This window comes from Drosophila melanogaster, chromosome 2R (assembly GCF_000001215.4).
Source record: "Drosophila melanogaster chromosome 2R".
NCBI classification, from domain to species: domain Eukaryota; kingdom Metazoa; phylum Arthropoda; class Insecta; order Diptera; family Drosophilidae; genus Drosophila; species Drosophila melanogaster.
In genome coordinates this window covers 8952256-8968340 of record NT_033778.4, presented here as the reverse complement: position 1 = coordinate 8968340, position 16085 = coordinate 8952256, and the positions used below count along the sequence as shown (strand labels likewise).

Sequence of the window (16085 nt, the reverse complement as noted above, 5' to 3'; positions counted from 1 at the left end):
GCGGGCGGAGGGGAGACTCCATTAAAACTGAATCCTAGGAGCTTTGACTGCGCCACAAACACACTTAATTCATAAAAATCCAACTAAAAGCTTCGTAGCCAAAAAGCTCCTTTCCGGCAGCTAGCCGACAGGTGTTGTTTGAGCCATTTCAGACATTCAGTAGCCGACAGGACGCCCAGCCAGCAGGTATGTTGTGCGCCATAAGGACCCCATCCCTCCACCCCGTTCGCGTGCGGCGAAAGTGAAAGTTGACACGTGTATTGGTATAACCAACTCCTTCCTGCCCATGGAATGGCGCAGGACAACTGTGCACCTGCACTTTAAGTGCATCCACGGGCGTGTCGCAGTCAACTACGGCAAATCATGGTCTAATTTCCACCGCGAACCGTTTTTTCGCACTTTAAAGTGGGTCGAGCGTAGGTGGAATTGAGTGGTTGAGTTCAGGCTAAAGCGTAGATATGGAACTGGATATGCCACAAAATGGAATGCCATTACCGGCACAGTGCGTTAGTTAGAGCTAATTCGGCTGGGATTTGATCCCTTTCATTTGATCATTTTTATCTGGTATGGCGTAAAGTGGTGCTTTGTCGAGTTGAATTGCTTTCCACTAAACTTGTTGCTTTTAAATACGATTGCTTAAGCAGGTATAAGAAATGTTGATTTGTCCGTGGAGATCATGCATATAAGTTTTTTTTTAGCACACTTCAGAACCTTGGCAATCCCAAGGTTATTCGCATCTTATATATGTACATCTTGTATACTTAACAAAACTGATGCATTCCCAAGAGAAGACTTTATGATCAGAAACAACGAATCTAGTATTTCTTTGATATCCTTAGTAATACATTTTGCAAATTTTAACTTGTCAGCTATATAATATAGTGGTCCAATTCTGTCCTTTCCGACTTATATTCTGCAATAGAAATGCGACGCATGACAGACATGCCAACTTCATCGCTTCAATATGAATGATTACTTATTCCAACTTTTAATAGTTCCCATGATCTAATAGTTCATACGGACAGACAGACATACAGATGGATATATAAACAATTGTATATTTCATGGCATCTGGTGTACCTTCTGATTATATTCCCTTCTAAGAAATACATTAGCCCTTTCAATAGAATATTTATCGCAATGATCACAGCAAAGGATCTTATTTGTAAGGGCCAAGGTTCGCAGCAAGCATAATTCTCGGAAAAGGTAAAGTTTATGCTCAATTAAGGAACTTTTATCGACTCATCGCCAAAGTGCTTCCAAACTAAAGCCACCTTCCAATCATTGGCAAAGTTTCGGAGAATTTGTAACTATAGAAGAAATACTAATTGCAAAACTTTCCAGTGGCCCAATGCAATTAGAAGTATTTAGCAGCGGATAAAGAAGTCACGTCGCAAGCATGAGCACTTTGGTAAATTAAAGGACGAAAGACACATGGATCAATTTCAATTTCCCTAACGGGTTAAAAAAACAGGACGCCCTTTTTGGGCTGAAACTCAATTAGTCAAGATTTAATAACAGGCTATGGATGACTCCTGTCCTCGGCAACCAAAAGGTCAAAATGCTTGGCAACAAACCCGCGAACTGGGACGACAAGAACTTTGACGAGCCGCGTCCAGTGAAAGTGTGAGAAAGTAATTATAAAAATGCTAAAGGAGAATCATAAAGGGACTCCGCGTTTGTTTAGTCAACCACATTGGCCTGAACCGCCTTCGAAGGCAGGAACATTAATGAAATTGCACTCCCACGCCGGATATTCGTGTGACAGCCGGAAAATATTTTCCCTGGCCTTCGGTGAACCCATTGCCTTTCACCCACTAACTTATTAATGGATGAGTGTTAACAACTGTTGTCAATCGACCGTCCAAAGAAGGTCTAAATCAAGCCAAAAGTATCAAGGTCGTCTGTGCAGCTACAAAGTGCCACCCCAATAAGTAGGCAATTATATATAACAATCTAGCTCGATTCTATTTTAAGGCCAAAATGATGCTATTTCAGTTGAGGGACGAACAGTTACCACTAAGTCGACTTAGTACGCATAACGTAACCCACATTAGAAGTTATTTAAAAGCTGTTTGAGACTGTTCATTCGTTTGCTAGAAGCTTTTGCATAAATTGTTTTAATTACTTTTCCTGGGGGAAGTCATCACGAAACTGAATACAATTAACAACATTTAGCAAATGAAAGGAAAATTCACTTTGAGCTTTCGTGTTCTCCCAGGCAGGCTCAACTTTCACATGTATTATAATTTCCTTTTAAAACTTGCAAATATGAATATTCTTTAAATGTGCATCTTTAATTGAGTTTAATGAAATACTTGAATAAGCTAAGTTTCCATTTCCTTTAATTTTTAACGATTCTTAACTTATACCTTCGGCATACATTAACGATTTTTGCTTATTTGGTTGATGGCTTATTAAGCTAACGTGCAAAAGTAGGCAATATGCTAAAATTGCATAATTTATTGTTACCCACCGACTTTATATGTGAGCCTTTCATCAGGCCATACAAATGGAGACACGAGAGTGAACCAAGTCTGAGAATACATAAATTAAGGCACAGCCGGTAATATAATAACGCTAAAAGCAAGCCGACAATTTTAATGAGCTGCCCGACGGGGATATTTGCCGGGAAAACGTTAATAGAACCGCTGATGCGATTCTGAGCTGGAAGACAGAGATTTATATGCCCCACGCTCCACTCGAGCGCTTGAACACGGAAGTTTGCTCCTCCCGGAGGTCAGCAATCGACTCCTGGGCGGGCATACGTTTTAATTAAGCGTGTACTCGGTTTCCATTTTCACAGTTCATCGGGAGAAGGAGAGCGGGCTTTCCACTAGTGATGATGTACTAACGTGACCACTATGAGCATTTTTCCGAGGTGGGCAGCCATGCTGCTGCTCCTGGGCCTGGCCCACCAGCTGGACCCCTCGCTCGCGGCGTCCGCATCCTCGTTCGCATCCGGAAACGCCTGGCAGCGCGCCCTATTTGGCCGGGAATCGCGCAACTTGATGCACCGCAGAGCCCCGTTTTCCGGAGCCGCTGATCTGGGCCTTGACGAATACCTGGGCCCCTATGGCGCCGTCGAGCAGGAGCAGCACCAGCCGCATCCTCCGCCGCAGCAGGTGAGTGCATGAGTGGAGGTTGTGATTGCAGGTATTTGCAGGACGAAACTACAGGGTATGTGTACAGTAAAACGGGATGATGGGCAATGTCTGCAGCTAGGAAAATGGATTCGTTTATCTAACGAAGTTTTTAAAGGAAGGCTGAAAAGCTATTTCGATTGTAAATTGTCTAAACCAACAGACAGGACAATTTTCAAGATTTAGTTTTATTTCAAGTAATTTTAATTTATTAGAAAAGCATGAAAAAAACTCTTTTACTTTCTGATTTAAAAACAATCTTTTGAGCATACGATTTTAAAATTCAAATGAATGTGTGCTCTTGAAAAATGGCAATCTTTTAATGCATGGAAAAAAGATTCCTGGCTTAAGCAGCTAGAGGCGACTCCCAAACTCAATAAAAATCGCACCACTCGAACACATCTGAAAACGCATACGCCGTGTGGGCGTGCCACAAATATCCGAAGGCGTCTGGCGCCGTGTTTTGCAGCAATTTGAAATTGGAACCCGTATGCTTGTATGGTTTTATTGGCCCACTGGATCAATGGTTTCAATCAACGGAAATTTCAGAGTTCGCGCTGAAACTCAAATTAATTAACGCGCAACGAGTGTCAGCGTTATTGATAGCCAACCAACTGCTGCAGCGCAGTAAGGGGATATACATATAGCGCATACGCACCGTGCGCCCAACAAATGCCACACTAATTGCCACCGCACTCGACCTTCCCCACAGATGCGCCAACAGACCGAAGTTTACGGAATCGTGGAGCCGCTGATTGAGGACACGCCCTGTGCCGACCGACCCTGCCTCCTCAACGACGATTGCTGTCCTTCCGGAGTTTGCGTCAGCACATACGGCGGTAAGTTGGTCTAATTGCACTTGGTCCGCTGTGACCCAACCCACTCACTTACACTTGGAATAGCTAATGCTGACAATAGCTAATGAGACAATACTTGGAATCATCCTAGACAAACAAAATTTTAAATATGGGATTAAAACATTTGAAAGAAAGTGGACACCAGACTGAAACTAGCATTAGGATCTACTTGGCTATTGACCTGGATCAAGAGCCTATTGTACTTTAAGGTGTTGGAAAGGTTTCTTTCTATCTATTGCACTATTTCCTTAAAAATAAGGATAAATTTTTTACATCAACTGATGCTATTCTACAACCCATTACAAAAATGTTATATAAACTCTATCATTTTGCAGAAGGCAAATGCGTATATGTCTTTGGGCGTCAGCGAGATCTGTGCCAGGGACATGCGGACTGTCCGCAGGGCAGCTCCTGCATGCTGGTCCCCCAGGAGGGAGCGTGGCGGTGTGAGCCGAGCGTGGAATCGGGAGGATCCACGTCGCTGCTGGAGGGTATATTCGGAGCGAAGGAGAGGCAACCGCTGGGCAGCGAGTGCAGCAGCAGCAGCGACTGCCAGGTGATCAAGTGAGTCCGCATAGCGCTGATAAGCCCAATTCAGGTCTAACTGTCCCACTTTCCAGCGGAATGTGCTGTCAACAGCAGCGTTTGCACCACCGGGCAGCCATTAAGCTGAGCTGTGGCTACTTTCGCGATGCCTTCGACTGTGTAGATATGGTCGGAGCAGAGGTATGGATATAGTCCAAAAACAAAAATACGAATTTGAGTTATATTATATTCCCGTACAGCATCGACGCAACTGAAGATCGCAGTTCTCGGGTAGCAAAGCTCATTAAACCGAAGGAAAGTAGCCAAACAGCAATTGAATTGGATTGAGTATGAATTACTTCAATATTGAAACATATCAAGTTGTTAAACAAATACATATCAAGGTCAAATTGCTATAGCTTAGAGCATTTGTATTTCTATAATCTGCATATGAATATTTGCTATTACTCAAACGATCTTAGACATCTAGATGTGTTTTTAGTAGAGACTCCAAATATACTGACTGAGGCATTCAATGTTAATAGCAGAAAGAAGAGTATTCCAATGCAGTTTTACCATACTTAAGCAACAATTAAATCGTTTCACGTCTAAATGTAAATCGAATACAATAAAAGCATTACCAAATATCTGCACTTTCACTGAAACTTATTTGGTAACAATATATTCGTATTTGAATGAGAGAAAGGTAAGTTAACGGATTTATTCTTGGGACTAATATATTATTAACTCTTAAAAATATATATATTAAATTGAGTTCAAACAAGTTCAAATTTTAGTAAAACAAAAACACAACTAGACGCACCTATAAACTAGTGACGAATGCACCTGAACAACATAGAAGACTTTTGATGTGGCGAAAGCACCAAGTCTTATGACCCAAAATAAACTTACATAATAAATTTTATGTTCTTGCCCAAGCAAACTTAATGAATTAATAGTTGAAAATACACCAGAAGATAGTGAATAAAAACCGCAGAAAATTCTTTACAAATATTTTCGGTTGATTTTATTTTTGTAATTTTATTTAAAGTGCCATTAAAAACGCAGCTTAAAGCTAAAAGTTAGACTCTGTTTACACTTTCAACGCTTTTGTTTTTAACATTACACCCAAGTAAATCATTCCTCCTTTCGTTCTTCAACTCTCTGACATTCTATATATCTCTCATGATCCAATCCATTCACGAATAATACACATTGCAAATGCTTTCGTCCCTAACTTTATGGCTGAGACACTTACTTCGCTTACTTGAGCCTAACATAAACCGCACAAGGTGCATCGTTTTAGTTCTTGAATTCTTGTAAATTTCGAACCAAAAGTGTGGTTTGCCAGCAAAATAGGATTTATTTTTAAAATTAATTTTTATATGTTTTTTGCGCATGTTCAAGTCTTTTGTTGATTTTATGTTCTTCGGTTTAAATTGAATCTTAAACTCAGTTTTTTTTTTAAGTTGTTTTTGGTTTGGATCAGGGACTAAGGTCGTGGGCTTTAGGAAGTGCCCCACTTCGGAGGTTGTATTGGGGGTTAGTCTTAAGAACAACTTTCGGCTTAAACTTAGCTTGGAACAGTCAAACAAATATCAAGTCCGCTATCCTTCGAAACTTGTCTCTCATTTTTTGTTTGACTCGCATGCACTGAATGCACAGATTATTTACAGATTTTACAATTACAGGAATAGTTTCAAAACCTAAATATACGTACGCGAATAGAGCTATAAATTTAGTTTAGATTTGTTTTCCAAAGAAATCGATTGTGTTCGTACAGGATGTGATTAACTTCAGTAAAGCTTAAATTAAATTAAAATAGGAAAGTAAATTTCGCAGACCGAAAAAATAACAATATGAAGGTACTATTTAATCATAACCCTAATTACAATCTTTCTCTTACTCTTAGCTTACATCGAAATGAATAAAATGTTAATTAATGTTTACTTTAATCTCTCAGCTGGCGTGTATTGATGGTCAAAGGAAACATGGGTTGTATTGAAACTACTATTGCATTCTGGTAATGGACTGTGTTTTCACATGTATACATTGATAATGGACTCATTTAGCTTTATGGCATTTGATGTGAGATTTAGTTGATTTATGATGTTAAACATATGGTGTGACCCGGAATTAGCGCACCCAAACTCTGTGCACAGGATTAAATTAATGGTTTAGGTTTGTTCACGAAACATTTAGTTCCATACAATTTATAATAGAAGCAAATATAGTATACAATTCATATATATATGTATATAAATTTATATATACCATGTAAAGTTATAGTTTTGTTTACTTATTTATGGCTACAATAAAATAGGAAGAACAAGCTTTGGTTATAAAACAACAAGAAACAGGATTTATAAAGGGATATGTTCACAGGCAATATGAAGGTAAATGAAATAACAAAAATAAAAAATATGCGTGACGATGCAGGTTGCCAGGGTCGAGAGTTTTGGTGTAGACATTTTAAAATAGTTTAAGCATAGGATTACAAAGAGAAGCGCTTCCAGCAATATGGATACCTACTTATGGGAGAGGGGTGGTGTTCATTAAGTTTTAGAGGCACAGCAGCAGCAATAGCGACGTGGGCATGGCAAGCTGTTCGTGAGCAGGCGGCGCGCCAAATCGTTTGATTCCTTTCATTTTATTTTTTACGTTACGATTTCCTGAGTTTATCGACTTTATCTGTTGGTTAGTGCCTAAAAGAGTTATCTTTTTCTTGCTAATGATCTGTTGTGGCTGGTTTTGTATATTTCATTGCAGGCTAAAAATTGTCTGCGGTTCAAATCTGTTGTTTTCTCACTGCTTTCCACTGCTGCTCAGTCTTGACATAGTCTTACTGTTTTGTTTTCGTTATGTATTTATCGTTTCGTTTGCTGGCGTTCGTTCTCGCTCGCGAACAGGATTTATAAAAAATATATATATTGTATATAATGTGTTATTTTGTTGGTATATAACTAGGCCCTAATTGGTAGCTCTAATGGCAGTGCGGCAGTTTTTTTGTGGCGCGCCGCCTTGATCACTCCGCCCGGAAACAAGCAAATCTCAGCGAAAATGTCAACGAAGGTTATGTACAATAGTTGAGGATGGTGTAACACAAAACTTATAACGAGCTCGTTCTGAACGGAAACAAAGCAAAGCATTGGAAACTTTAAGGATGAGTTAGCACATAATATTTACAACTTCTTTGTATTTAATTTCTTAACGGGTTTCTGGATTCTGGAACTGCTTCGCAAGCGCTGCCAGGACATTTAAGGTAACGCGGGGCCAGGTTACAGGTTACTACTATTTGTCTGCCCCCGATCCCACGGGGCGTGACACGAGGGCTACTCGTCAAACTGAAGCCACAATCAGTTCTTGACCTTGTCCTCCACACTGATGCTAGCAAGTGTCTTTTTGATGCGAAGCGCTGTCAATCGGGCCACAGGATTGGGATACCAGCACTCCTTCATCACCTTGGCCATGTTGTGGAGCACATCGGAGGCGTGCCAGCGGTTTGGAATGTTTGGCCGGCACTTCTCGATGCAAACCACCTTTAGAGAAATTATGAAATTATGACACGAGTCCACATTCGTTTTGTTCCTTGAAAGACTCACCTTCTTCATCTCCTCAATGCTGGGATCAGGTTGCACGACATCGTAATACGGCAATTGATACTCATCGTATATCATGCCCATGTTGCAGCGACGCGCAATCTCCCAGAGAATCAGTCCAAAGGCGTACACATCCGCCCGCTTGTACGAGTCAAAATGCTGATCATTCATACTCTCGTCCAGCACCTCGGGCGCCATATAGCGCTTGGTACCCACGCGATGAGTGGAAGGTATGTCCACAGAGTCATTCTTCTCCACATGGCGCACGGCCAGACCCAAATCTCCAATAGCACAGCTTAGATTTGATTTGACCAGTATGTTTTTGGATTTGAGATCACGATGGGCGATGGCGGGCTTGCCGCGAGTGCCCACAATGTCCATATGCAGATGCGCCAGTCCAGTGGCAATACTCAGCGACATGTTCAGCATGGTGTTGGTGTCCACTGGGTGCGTGGTTAGGTAGTCAAAGAGCGATCCGTTTTCATGGTAGTCTGTTACGAGCCACAACTGTGTCCAAGTTCCATTGTCTGTAAGAAGCATACATTAAAATGATTGCGTTTAGATAAAAGGCCTGTAAGCTTACCCTTGTTGTCTGCAGCTATGAATCCCAAAATGTTCTCGTGGCGGAGCATAACAGTCTGATAGATTTCCGCCTCACGGAACCAGGAACACTCCTCGCGACTAGAGAAGATCTTGACCGCCACGTTTTCGCCTCGCCAGCGTCCACGCCAGACCTCGCCGAAACGTCCCTTTCCGATAACGTGGCACAGCTGCACCTGTCGGGCAATGGAACGCTGCACCAGCAGCGGAAGACCAGCTGAAAGAGAAGTGCATAATGAGGCCAAGATGCAGACGGGAATTAGACCCCCCCATGGAACTCACCCGAACCCGAACCAGAGGTGGTCATCTCAATGATGTCGTGTATGGTTGTATTACCATTCAAAATAGGATCGTACGCCGAATCCTCCTTGGCAAACGTCCTTCCGCTAGCCATTCGCTTGCGACGCTGGCAATAATACCACGTACTGGTGCCCGTGAAGCAAATGAAGAGGGTGGCCCCTAGGATGATAGCCACAAACTCCCAGCTGGTCAGTCGGTGTGGCACATAATCTGGACAAAACCCACAAAGGCATTCATTATTAAGGGCAGACGGGACATGCGGTCCATGTAAATGTGATCGAATTAATGGAAAATAAATACAAAGAGAATGCAGAATGTTAGTCAATCAATCGAGAGTGGCATGCAAGAGGCCGTTAACAAGTAAATGTGCGTGATAACATTAAGAAATCAGGGTGCAAAACAAGTTAAACAAATCGAAACCCAAAAAGCTCATTCCAAACACAATTAGCGGTTAATAATACTTAAATGTAGTAATTAATTTACAAAAACGTCACTGACCTGCGTGTGAATATTTCGAGTTATTTACAAACCTTTGCATTCAATTCGGCAACGAGCTTACAAACTACATAATAATGACGAAAACGTATAAAACAAAAAACTAACTTGGCGGCTGCTTACAAAAAAGGAAACAAGCCAAATCCAAACCCGAATTCCAACCGAAATGTTCCGCAGACGAACTAATCCATACACACATACCAACCTCCCACTGAACAAACACAAAAGTGCAATGGAAATGGGCGAACAACTGCGAGAAACTATATGATAAATTGGCCTCTTGGACGACTGAATGCCCTATTGGAAGTTAGTTTCAGTTCCATCGGGTTCCATTGACTATCAGAAATCGTACTTGAATAAGTGTGACAATTTTTGAATAAATTTATTCTTATGTTGAATTTAAGGCTTATCATCATAGTTAAGTTTTATAGTTTAATTTCCAATCACTATGTGGACCAATGGAACTTTTGCTAGGGTAACAAGTATGAAAAGCGGCAGACTGCTGGCAAAAAATGCAGCCGTTAATGAATGAAATGAAAGAACGTTGACTGCGACTTGCAGTTGCAACTGCAGTTCTGAAAGCGGCATTGCACATGAATGAAACGTGGCAGACACACAGATACACACACTCTCACACACCGGCACAGACACTTGGGGTTGGGAGGTGGAGGAAGAGGTGGACTCATGGAGAGGGTGAGCAAGGCCACCGTCTGCAAGGGCTTCTTGAAACTCATTCTCCTCCTCCTCCGCCTGCTCCTGCCCCTCCTCTTTATCCCGGTGGGCGGATGGGCGGTTGTGCGGTTGCTGCTGTCGCTACTGGCGGCCCTTGAGACGGGCTTGTTGTTGCTGGTAAATGCCTTGCTTACTTCCTCCTTAAATGCGTTTTAACAAGTCAATACGATAAAGACGCAAAGGTCAGGCCAGCAGACAGAGCCCGCAGGACGGTGCGGCACAAACTCGGTTGACAGGTGAAAGGTGGCGGCCTCAACAAAGGGTTTGGGCTGTGGGCTGTGGGGTGGTCAAGCGGTGGGCCAGCGGACTAGGCAACAATGTGGCCGGTGCTTATAATTCACAAGAAATGTGGCAAAGGAAGTCAATGTATAAACAAGGACGACAAACCACAAACAACGAAATTAAACGAGCAAAATAAAAACGTGTTCCCAATTGGTTTTGCAGTTTAAGACCACAGTACTATTGAAAGATATATTTTTAGGCAAGTCTCTAAAAACACTGGATATTATTTCATTTTACTTATTGACCCATTTTTATTAGTTTAAATATAATTAAAAAGATATATTTTGCTTTCTCGGTGCTTTGTGCTCCTCGAAAAGCTCTCAATTACAGGTTACCAAACTCAAAACTCATTGTGACATCGAAACGAAAACTTATCATATTTACTCTCCCCTCGAAGGACGAACAAGGACGAAGACGGAGTGGGATAGGGTGATTCGCTGGAAGCGTGGGTGTGCAAGGTGTGTGTTAGCCAGGTATGCTTATGCGTGTATGTGTTTCTCGTGTGAAATCAATGTGTTACAAATTTGAGTATACCAAAAAAAACTACGCAAATGAGGTGGTGCAATGGCATGGGCGTGGCTGCTTCGATGGCTGGTGGTGGTTGAATTGTTGAATTGTTGGGCGGTGTTGGCGGTGCATTGCTGGTCTCACCTGGTAGGACACCACTGTAATTCTCACGCGTATTGCAAAAATCTTCGGCGCAGCACTGAGAAGAGCCCGCTTCCGAATTTAACTTGCACGAGGTAGGATCTTCAGGTGGCAACTGGTCTGTTATGCATCTACATACATAATATTTAGTTGGGGTTTGTTTTATCTACTAGTTTGCTTTAGCTTTTTAGTACTACATTACTAAATTACGTAGGAGATTAGCACTTGTTCTTCTTGTTCTTGTTGCAGTTGTAGTTGTTGCAGTGTGCAGTTGCGAAGCAGCTTTGGTTACCACTTACGAGCTAAATTTTAGCAGCAGCCCTTTATTTATTTATTTGTTGGTGGTTGCTCAGCCAGGAAAGGGTTGGGGTGGGTTTGTCAGCTGCAGCAGGTGGATACAATTGTGTTTTGGGTGCAAAGGCAGTAAGCGGAGTCGGTCGCGGTCATCAAAAAATACCAGGGAATATGGAAGGGAGCCACTGCCAAATGTGGGAGAGTTCGGGTTTACTCTTACACCAATTTATCAGAACAGTTCCGTTTTTCACTTTCCCACACAATTTTGTTATTATTCTTCCAGCAGGAGAAAATCCAAGTGAAAATCGGAACCCAACCATACATTGCTAGACAATAAACCAGGAAAAACAGCGTAGGTACATCATAAACTTTTTTAAAGATTTTCGTAAGCTGAAAACATTCGTGGAACCTCGAAAATTGGGATTTTAAAAACAATAAATCCAAGGAAAACCACATACATCCCGCGAAGGAGGGCAAGAAACCTCATCGCGAGCGAAAGGCGAGTGGGAGTGCTTCCAGGACGAATCGAATTCACCCCTTGAGTGGAAGCTCTGATCTCTACAAACTACAAAGATACTTTGGCATGCATAAGGATACGTGTAATTTACTAGGATAAGGTGTTGTAGGCTGGATTCCGTATAAGATTTATGGTGTGTATTTGTGCCACGCGGAAAAGCAGGGAGAATAGAAAAAAGTGAAAGGTAAAGAAAAAGAAAAATAAAAAGAAAAGAAGAGGTGGGAGTCCGAGAAGCGAAAAAGTGCAAGTAGTCAAAGTAAATATGTAATAAGCTAAGGGGAAAACTGAGGCGGTGTGCACACCTGAGGGGAAACAGACTGAACTAAACCAAAAATTATTGTTACAGATTATTGAATTGTTATAATTAATCTATTAATCATATTGATGCAGTGCTAATTAGGCGCAGTGAATTAGAGAAGGAGTGCAAACTAAAGATAGAAATTGTATTGTTGTTGGTTGTGTGGTTTTTGTTACTTGAATGCGGCTGTACCTGTTTCAAATATCCTCTTCATAATCTCATTCTTATTGCAGAAATCACTCTTACAGCAATCAATCCTATACGTATCGAACCTTTCGTTACTGGTGAGGCATTCGAAGGGCTTACTCCGTTGCATATTGTACTTGACAACCATGCAACTGGGTCACCGTACAGCACAGTCCACAAATATGTGAACGAGCGGGGATAATGCGATAAGTTCGATATATTCATTCGAGTGGAGGAGCCGAAGGGAGCGAAGGAAATATCGGGAGATAGAGAAAATAAAATAACAATTATACGAAATTAGTATTGCTTGGCATTGGTTGTTGGTTGCTGCTGATGCTGCTACTGCTGCATCTGATTCTGATTTTGATTCTGATTCAGCTGTAGTTGTTGCCGCCTTCGGCTTGTTGCTAATTGAAGTGGCAGTCTGGTTAGTAGCAAGAAGAGTATTATAATTATATTGATTACAGTGTGTGTAACGCCGCTCTGGTTTTCAGCAGGTCATCATTAGTAGTGCTCTGCATTTGGGGTTATGATCATTTCAAAACTTCAACTCAACGAGCATAAGTGGGGGAAACAGTCCAAAGAACGATCAAAACTGGGCAACTGGTTGTTGAACGGCGTGCGAGTGAACAGAGAAATGGGAGCAGTCAGAGAGGAGGGGTTTTTGGGAGCGAAACACGTGCATAAGCGCACGCACCTTGGACGGAGATTTGCCGCCCTTCTTCGACACGATCACTCCTCTGGTCCTTCGTCTTTGGCCACAGAAATCGGTTGCAGAAGTCCCTGTCCTTGCAGCAGGCGTGGGCGCCATTGCGACCCACTGGGCGGGCGGTTGGTCCGCCGTGCAGCCCGTCGTTACACCAGATGGAGCGGCCCGGCGGAAAGATTTGAGACTTGTGCAGACATCTGCATCGCTCGATAGATCGATCGTATCAGACATATTCACACTGGCTGCTCTGAGGGGCAAGTGCTAACCTAATCAAAGGCCTGCTCCTCAGGCTCTCGGCACTCACCTGTAGCTGAAGATGATGCTCCCATCAGAGTTCTTCTCCACGGACGTGAAACAAAAGCCGTCCGTTTCACATATATTGTTCGATTCCTTGCACGTGTCACAGTGGCATTTTATCTTGTCTGCAGAACATAAAAGGTAAAATTAATATAAAGATCTATTTGCAAAAAACCAAACTTTAGAGTACTATCAAATCCATACATTCCTACCAAAAATTTGTTAACTTTAAACCGACTCACCAACAAAAACTTATTCTTCGCTTAACGATATATCTTCACTATTTGTAGGTGATCCTAACCAAGCACGTGTTTCTTGTAATATTTAATGAATATTAATTACTTGTGGAAAGGTAAGCAAAGGAAGAGGTCCGCGCCTCATTTGCCACGGTTAATGATTTTCTTATTATTTAAACAAATAAAACGCAAAAGCATAGGTTAGCAGTAGCAAACTTCTCGAATTAAGAAAATGCCCCGACTCCGATTGAAGCAAATCAATCAATTAGGCGCTGGCAGAAATTAACTAATTAGAGAAATAAGAGACCCATAAATCAACCACTCGCTGATTGGCATCTCCTGACCACAAATTGGGATTTGCCATAACCATGCCCCCGGGGCACCTGGCCGGGCACACGCTCGCCCAGACAGTCACATAGACATCCATAGCCACTACCATATCCACATCTACCGCCACCGACACCGCCGAGAGCGTGATGAAACAAAAACAAAACCATTTAGCATTAACAAAGCAGACGCGGAGAAGACAAGTGCAAAGTGGAGGGCCAGACAATGCGACCAGTTTCCCCTTCCCCCGGACAGCGAGAAGCCAGTGCCAGTGCTTAGGCCTGCTTTTTTTTGCACCGACTGCAGTTGCAAGTGCCCAAGTGCAGCAAGCAAATGCATCCAGACGTGGGGGTGTCTGCAGCCAGGCAGCGTTGGAGTGGGCCATGAGAGCTGTCTGGCTCAGCTCATTGACACCACGGAGAGGTGACGTCACTATATGGGAACGGAATCGGAGCCTCAGGCGCAGACGAAGACGGCCTTTTAGAAGCGTTCAGAGTCTTTGAGGTGTTACAGTCACGCGATATACACACGGAGAAAAGATCCCTATGGCATCGAAAAGATCGCCAAGTATTAAGTAACCCTTGGTAAGATATTTTAATTATTAAACAACAACAACAAAAATGTCAATATATCGGACAAGTAAGGTATAACCACTAAGCGGTTTCTATCTTCTCCCAATAATGGATTTCACCTTAAAAAAGGGAAGTAAAATGACCTTTACTCTGTGCTGACTTTCCTGGTTAACTGAAGTCAAGTAAAATGTTTGCAAGGCAATACCGGAACAAGTCTGTAAATCTATCACATTCTTGTTGTTTAGATAATTCGGGGTGCATTGTCCGCAGTGTGCTCTACACTCTCGTTAGGCAATCGGAACTTACTTTCTGGCTTTTTCGCGCTAGGCTGAGCAATGTAGATGGGCAGCTGGGGAGTAACAGCAGGGGCCACAGCTCCAGATGCGTCGCCGTCTTGCGGCAGCAGCATGGACACGGCGCTAGCGTTGTTGTTGTCGTGGCTTCTGTTATCAGCGGCCAGCGACGACGATGGCGACTGATAAGCATGTCCAGCTGTTCCAGCTGGAGCCCTGAGCGCCGGCGCTTTGGTCGTCGGTGGCCATTTGCCAGGGTGGGTTGCAGTCGCAGGATCAGATCGAGAGCCATTTAGGCTGGTGTCCATTACGAACTCAATGGGGGAGGCTGCACCGGGGGAGATTTTAGGTTAGTTTCGCACCTGATCCAGATTAATGGAACCGCTGGGGGGTACACTCACCGCAAACAGAGGCGCCGAGCAGAGCGCCCAGGAAGATTAGCCGGAGCGCAGATAACATGTTGGCTATTCGCACCGACGATAGTGTGTGCGACCCGACCCGAGCTATTGTTATTGTTTGTGCAGCCCGAGAGCTTTTCTTTTGTTTTCCACGATCGCACGCACGCACACGCGCGTCGCAAGTTCAAAGTCTGTGGCCTGCAAATGAGATTGTTGTTTCGCGGCAGGACGAGGCGGGGCCGCAGGAGCAGGAGGAGCGGCAGGAGGACACCTCAGACAGCCACTAATTGGCCCCGAACTGCGCATTTATCGCGTAGGACAGGCGCCCGCGAATTCCCACATTTGGCGGGGGCATGGCCGGGAATATAGACTGGCGATTCTCACAATTAGCGAATCTCGATGGGGGCCCGCAATGCGAAACTCGAACTCCACACTCCGCACAAGTTGGTTGGAAAAACTGCTCTGCTCTGCTTTACATTTCACGGACGAGGGCGACTTTTCAGGCGGATTTTCATCACGTGATTGGGGCAGTGGCGCGGGGGAAGTGGCACTATTTCATATTCCGCGGGACAGCCGGCACTTTCGGGTGTCTGGGGCAACCGTTTGTTTATATTAATTGCTGCTATTTTTTCTTAAATGTACAATTTTGTGCAGCGAAAAACCGCGCTGGTGTGTGTGGATTTGCAAACAGTGTGACCGCACCTGCAGTAGTGTGCCCAGGCTGGACTGCCCATGAAAAACACCCACCCGCTAGAGAAGTGCGTAAAAATGCCCAAT

The 16085-nt window shown here is 43.3% G+C and overlaps 2 protein-coding genes across 4 annotated transcripts; one reads left to right on the top strand and one right to left on the bottom strand.

The window, feature by feature from the left end:
* Positions 1 to 156: 156 nt before the first annotated feature.
* spab (space blanket) lies at positions 157 to 5177 on the top strand. The gene is made up of 6 exons (NM_136590.2): positions 157 to 186; positions 2807 to 3125; positions 3856 to 3982; positions 4336 to 4564; positions 4621 to 4726; positions 4786 to 5177. Exons 2-6 carry the CDS (start codon positions 2865 to 2867, stop codon positions 4798 to 4800), a joined length of 738 nt encoding a protein of 245 aa, NP_610434.1. The 5' UTR covers positions 157 to 186; positions 2807 to 2864; the 3' UTR covers positions 4801 to 5177.
* Positions 5178 to 5544: 367 nt separating this feature from the next.
* On the bottom strand, positions 5545 to 16002 carry babo (baboon). 3 transcript variants are annotated; one of them, NM_057651.4, is made up of 8 exons: positions 15312 to 16002; positions 14924 to 15238; positions 13490 to 13607; positions 13174 to 13382; positions 9007 to 9234; positions 8708 to 8941; positions 8128 to 8651; positions 5545 to 8064 (listed from the first exon to the last, which is right to left on the bottom strand). In NM_057651.4, the coding sequence occupies exons 1-8, from the start codon at positions 15367 to 15369 to the stop codon at positions 7882 to 7884; spliced, it is 1869 nt and encodes a 622-aa protein (NP_476999.1). In that variant the 5' UTR covers positions 15370 to 16002; the 3' UTR covers positions 5545 to 7881. The 3 variants fall into 3 exon arrangements, with proteins under 3 accessions (NP_476999.1, NP_477000.1, NP_001163092.1); NM_057652.4 differs by lacking the exon at positions 13174 to 13382 and adding an exon at positions 12483 to 12628; NM_001169621.2 differs by lacking the exon at positions 13174 to 13382 and adding an exon at positions 11185 to 11312.
* Between the last annotated feature and the right edge of the window lie 83 nt (positions 16003 to 16085).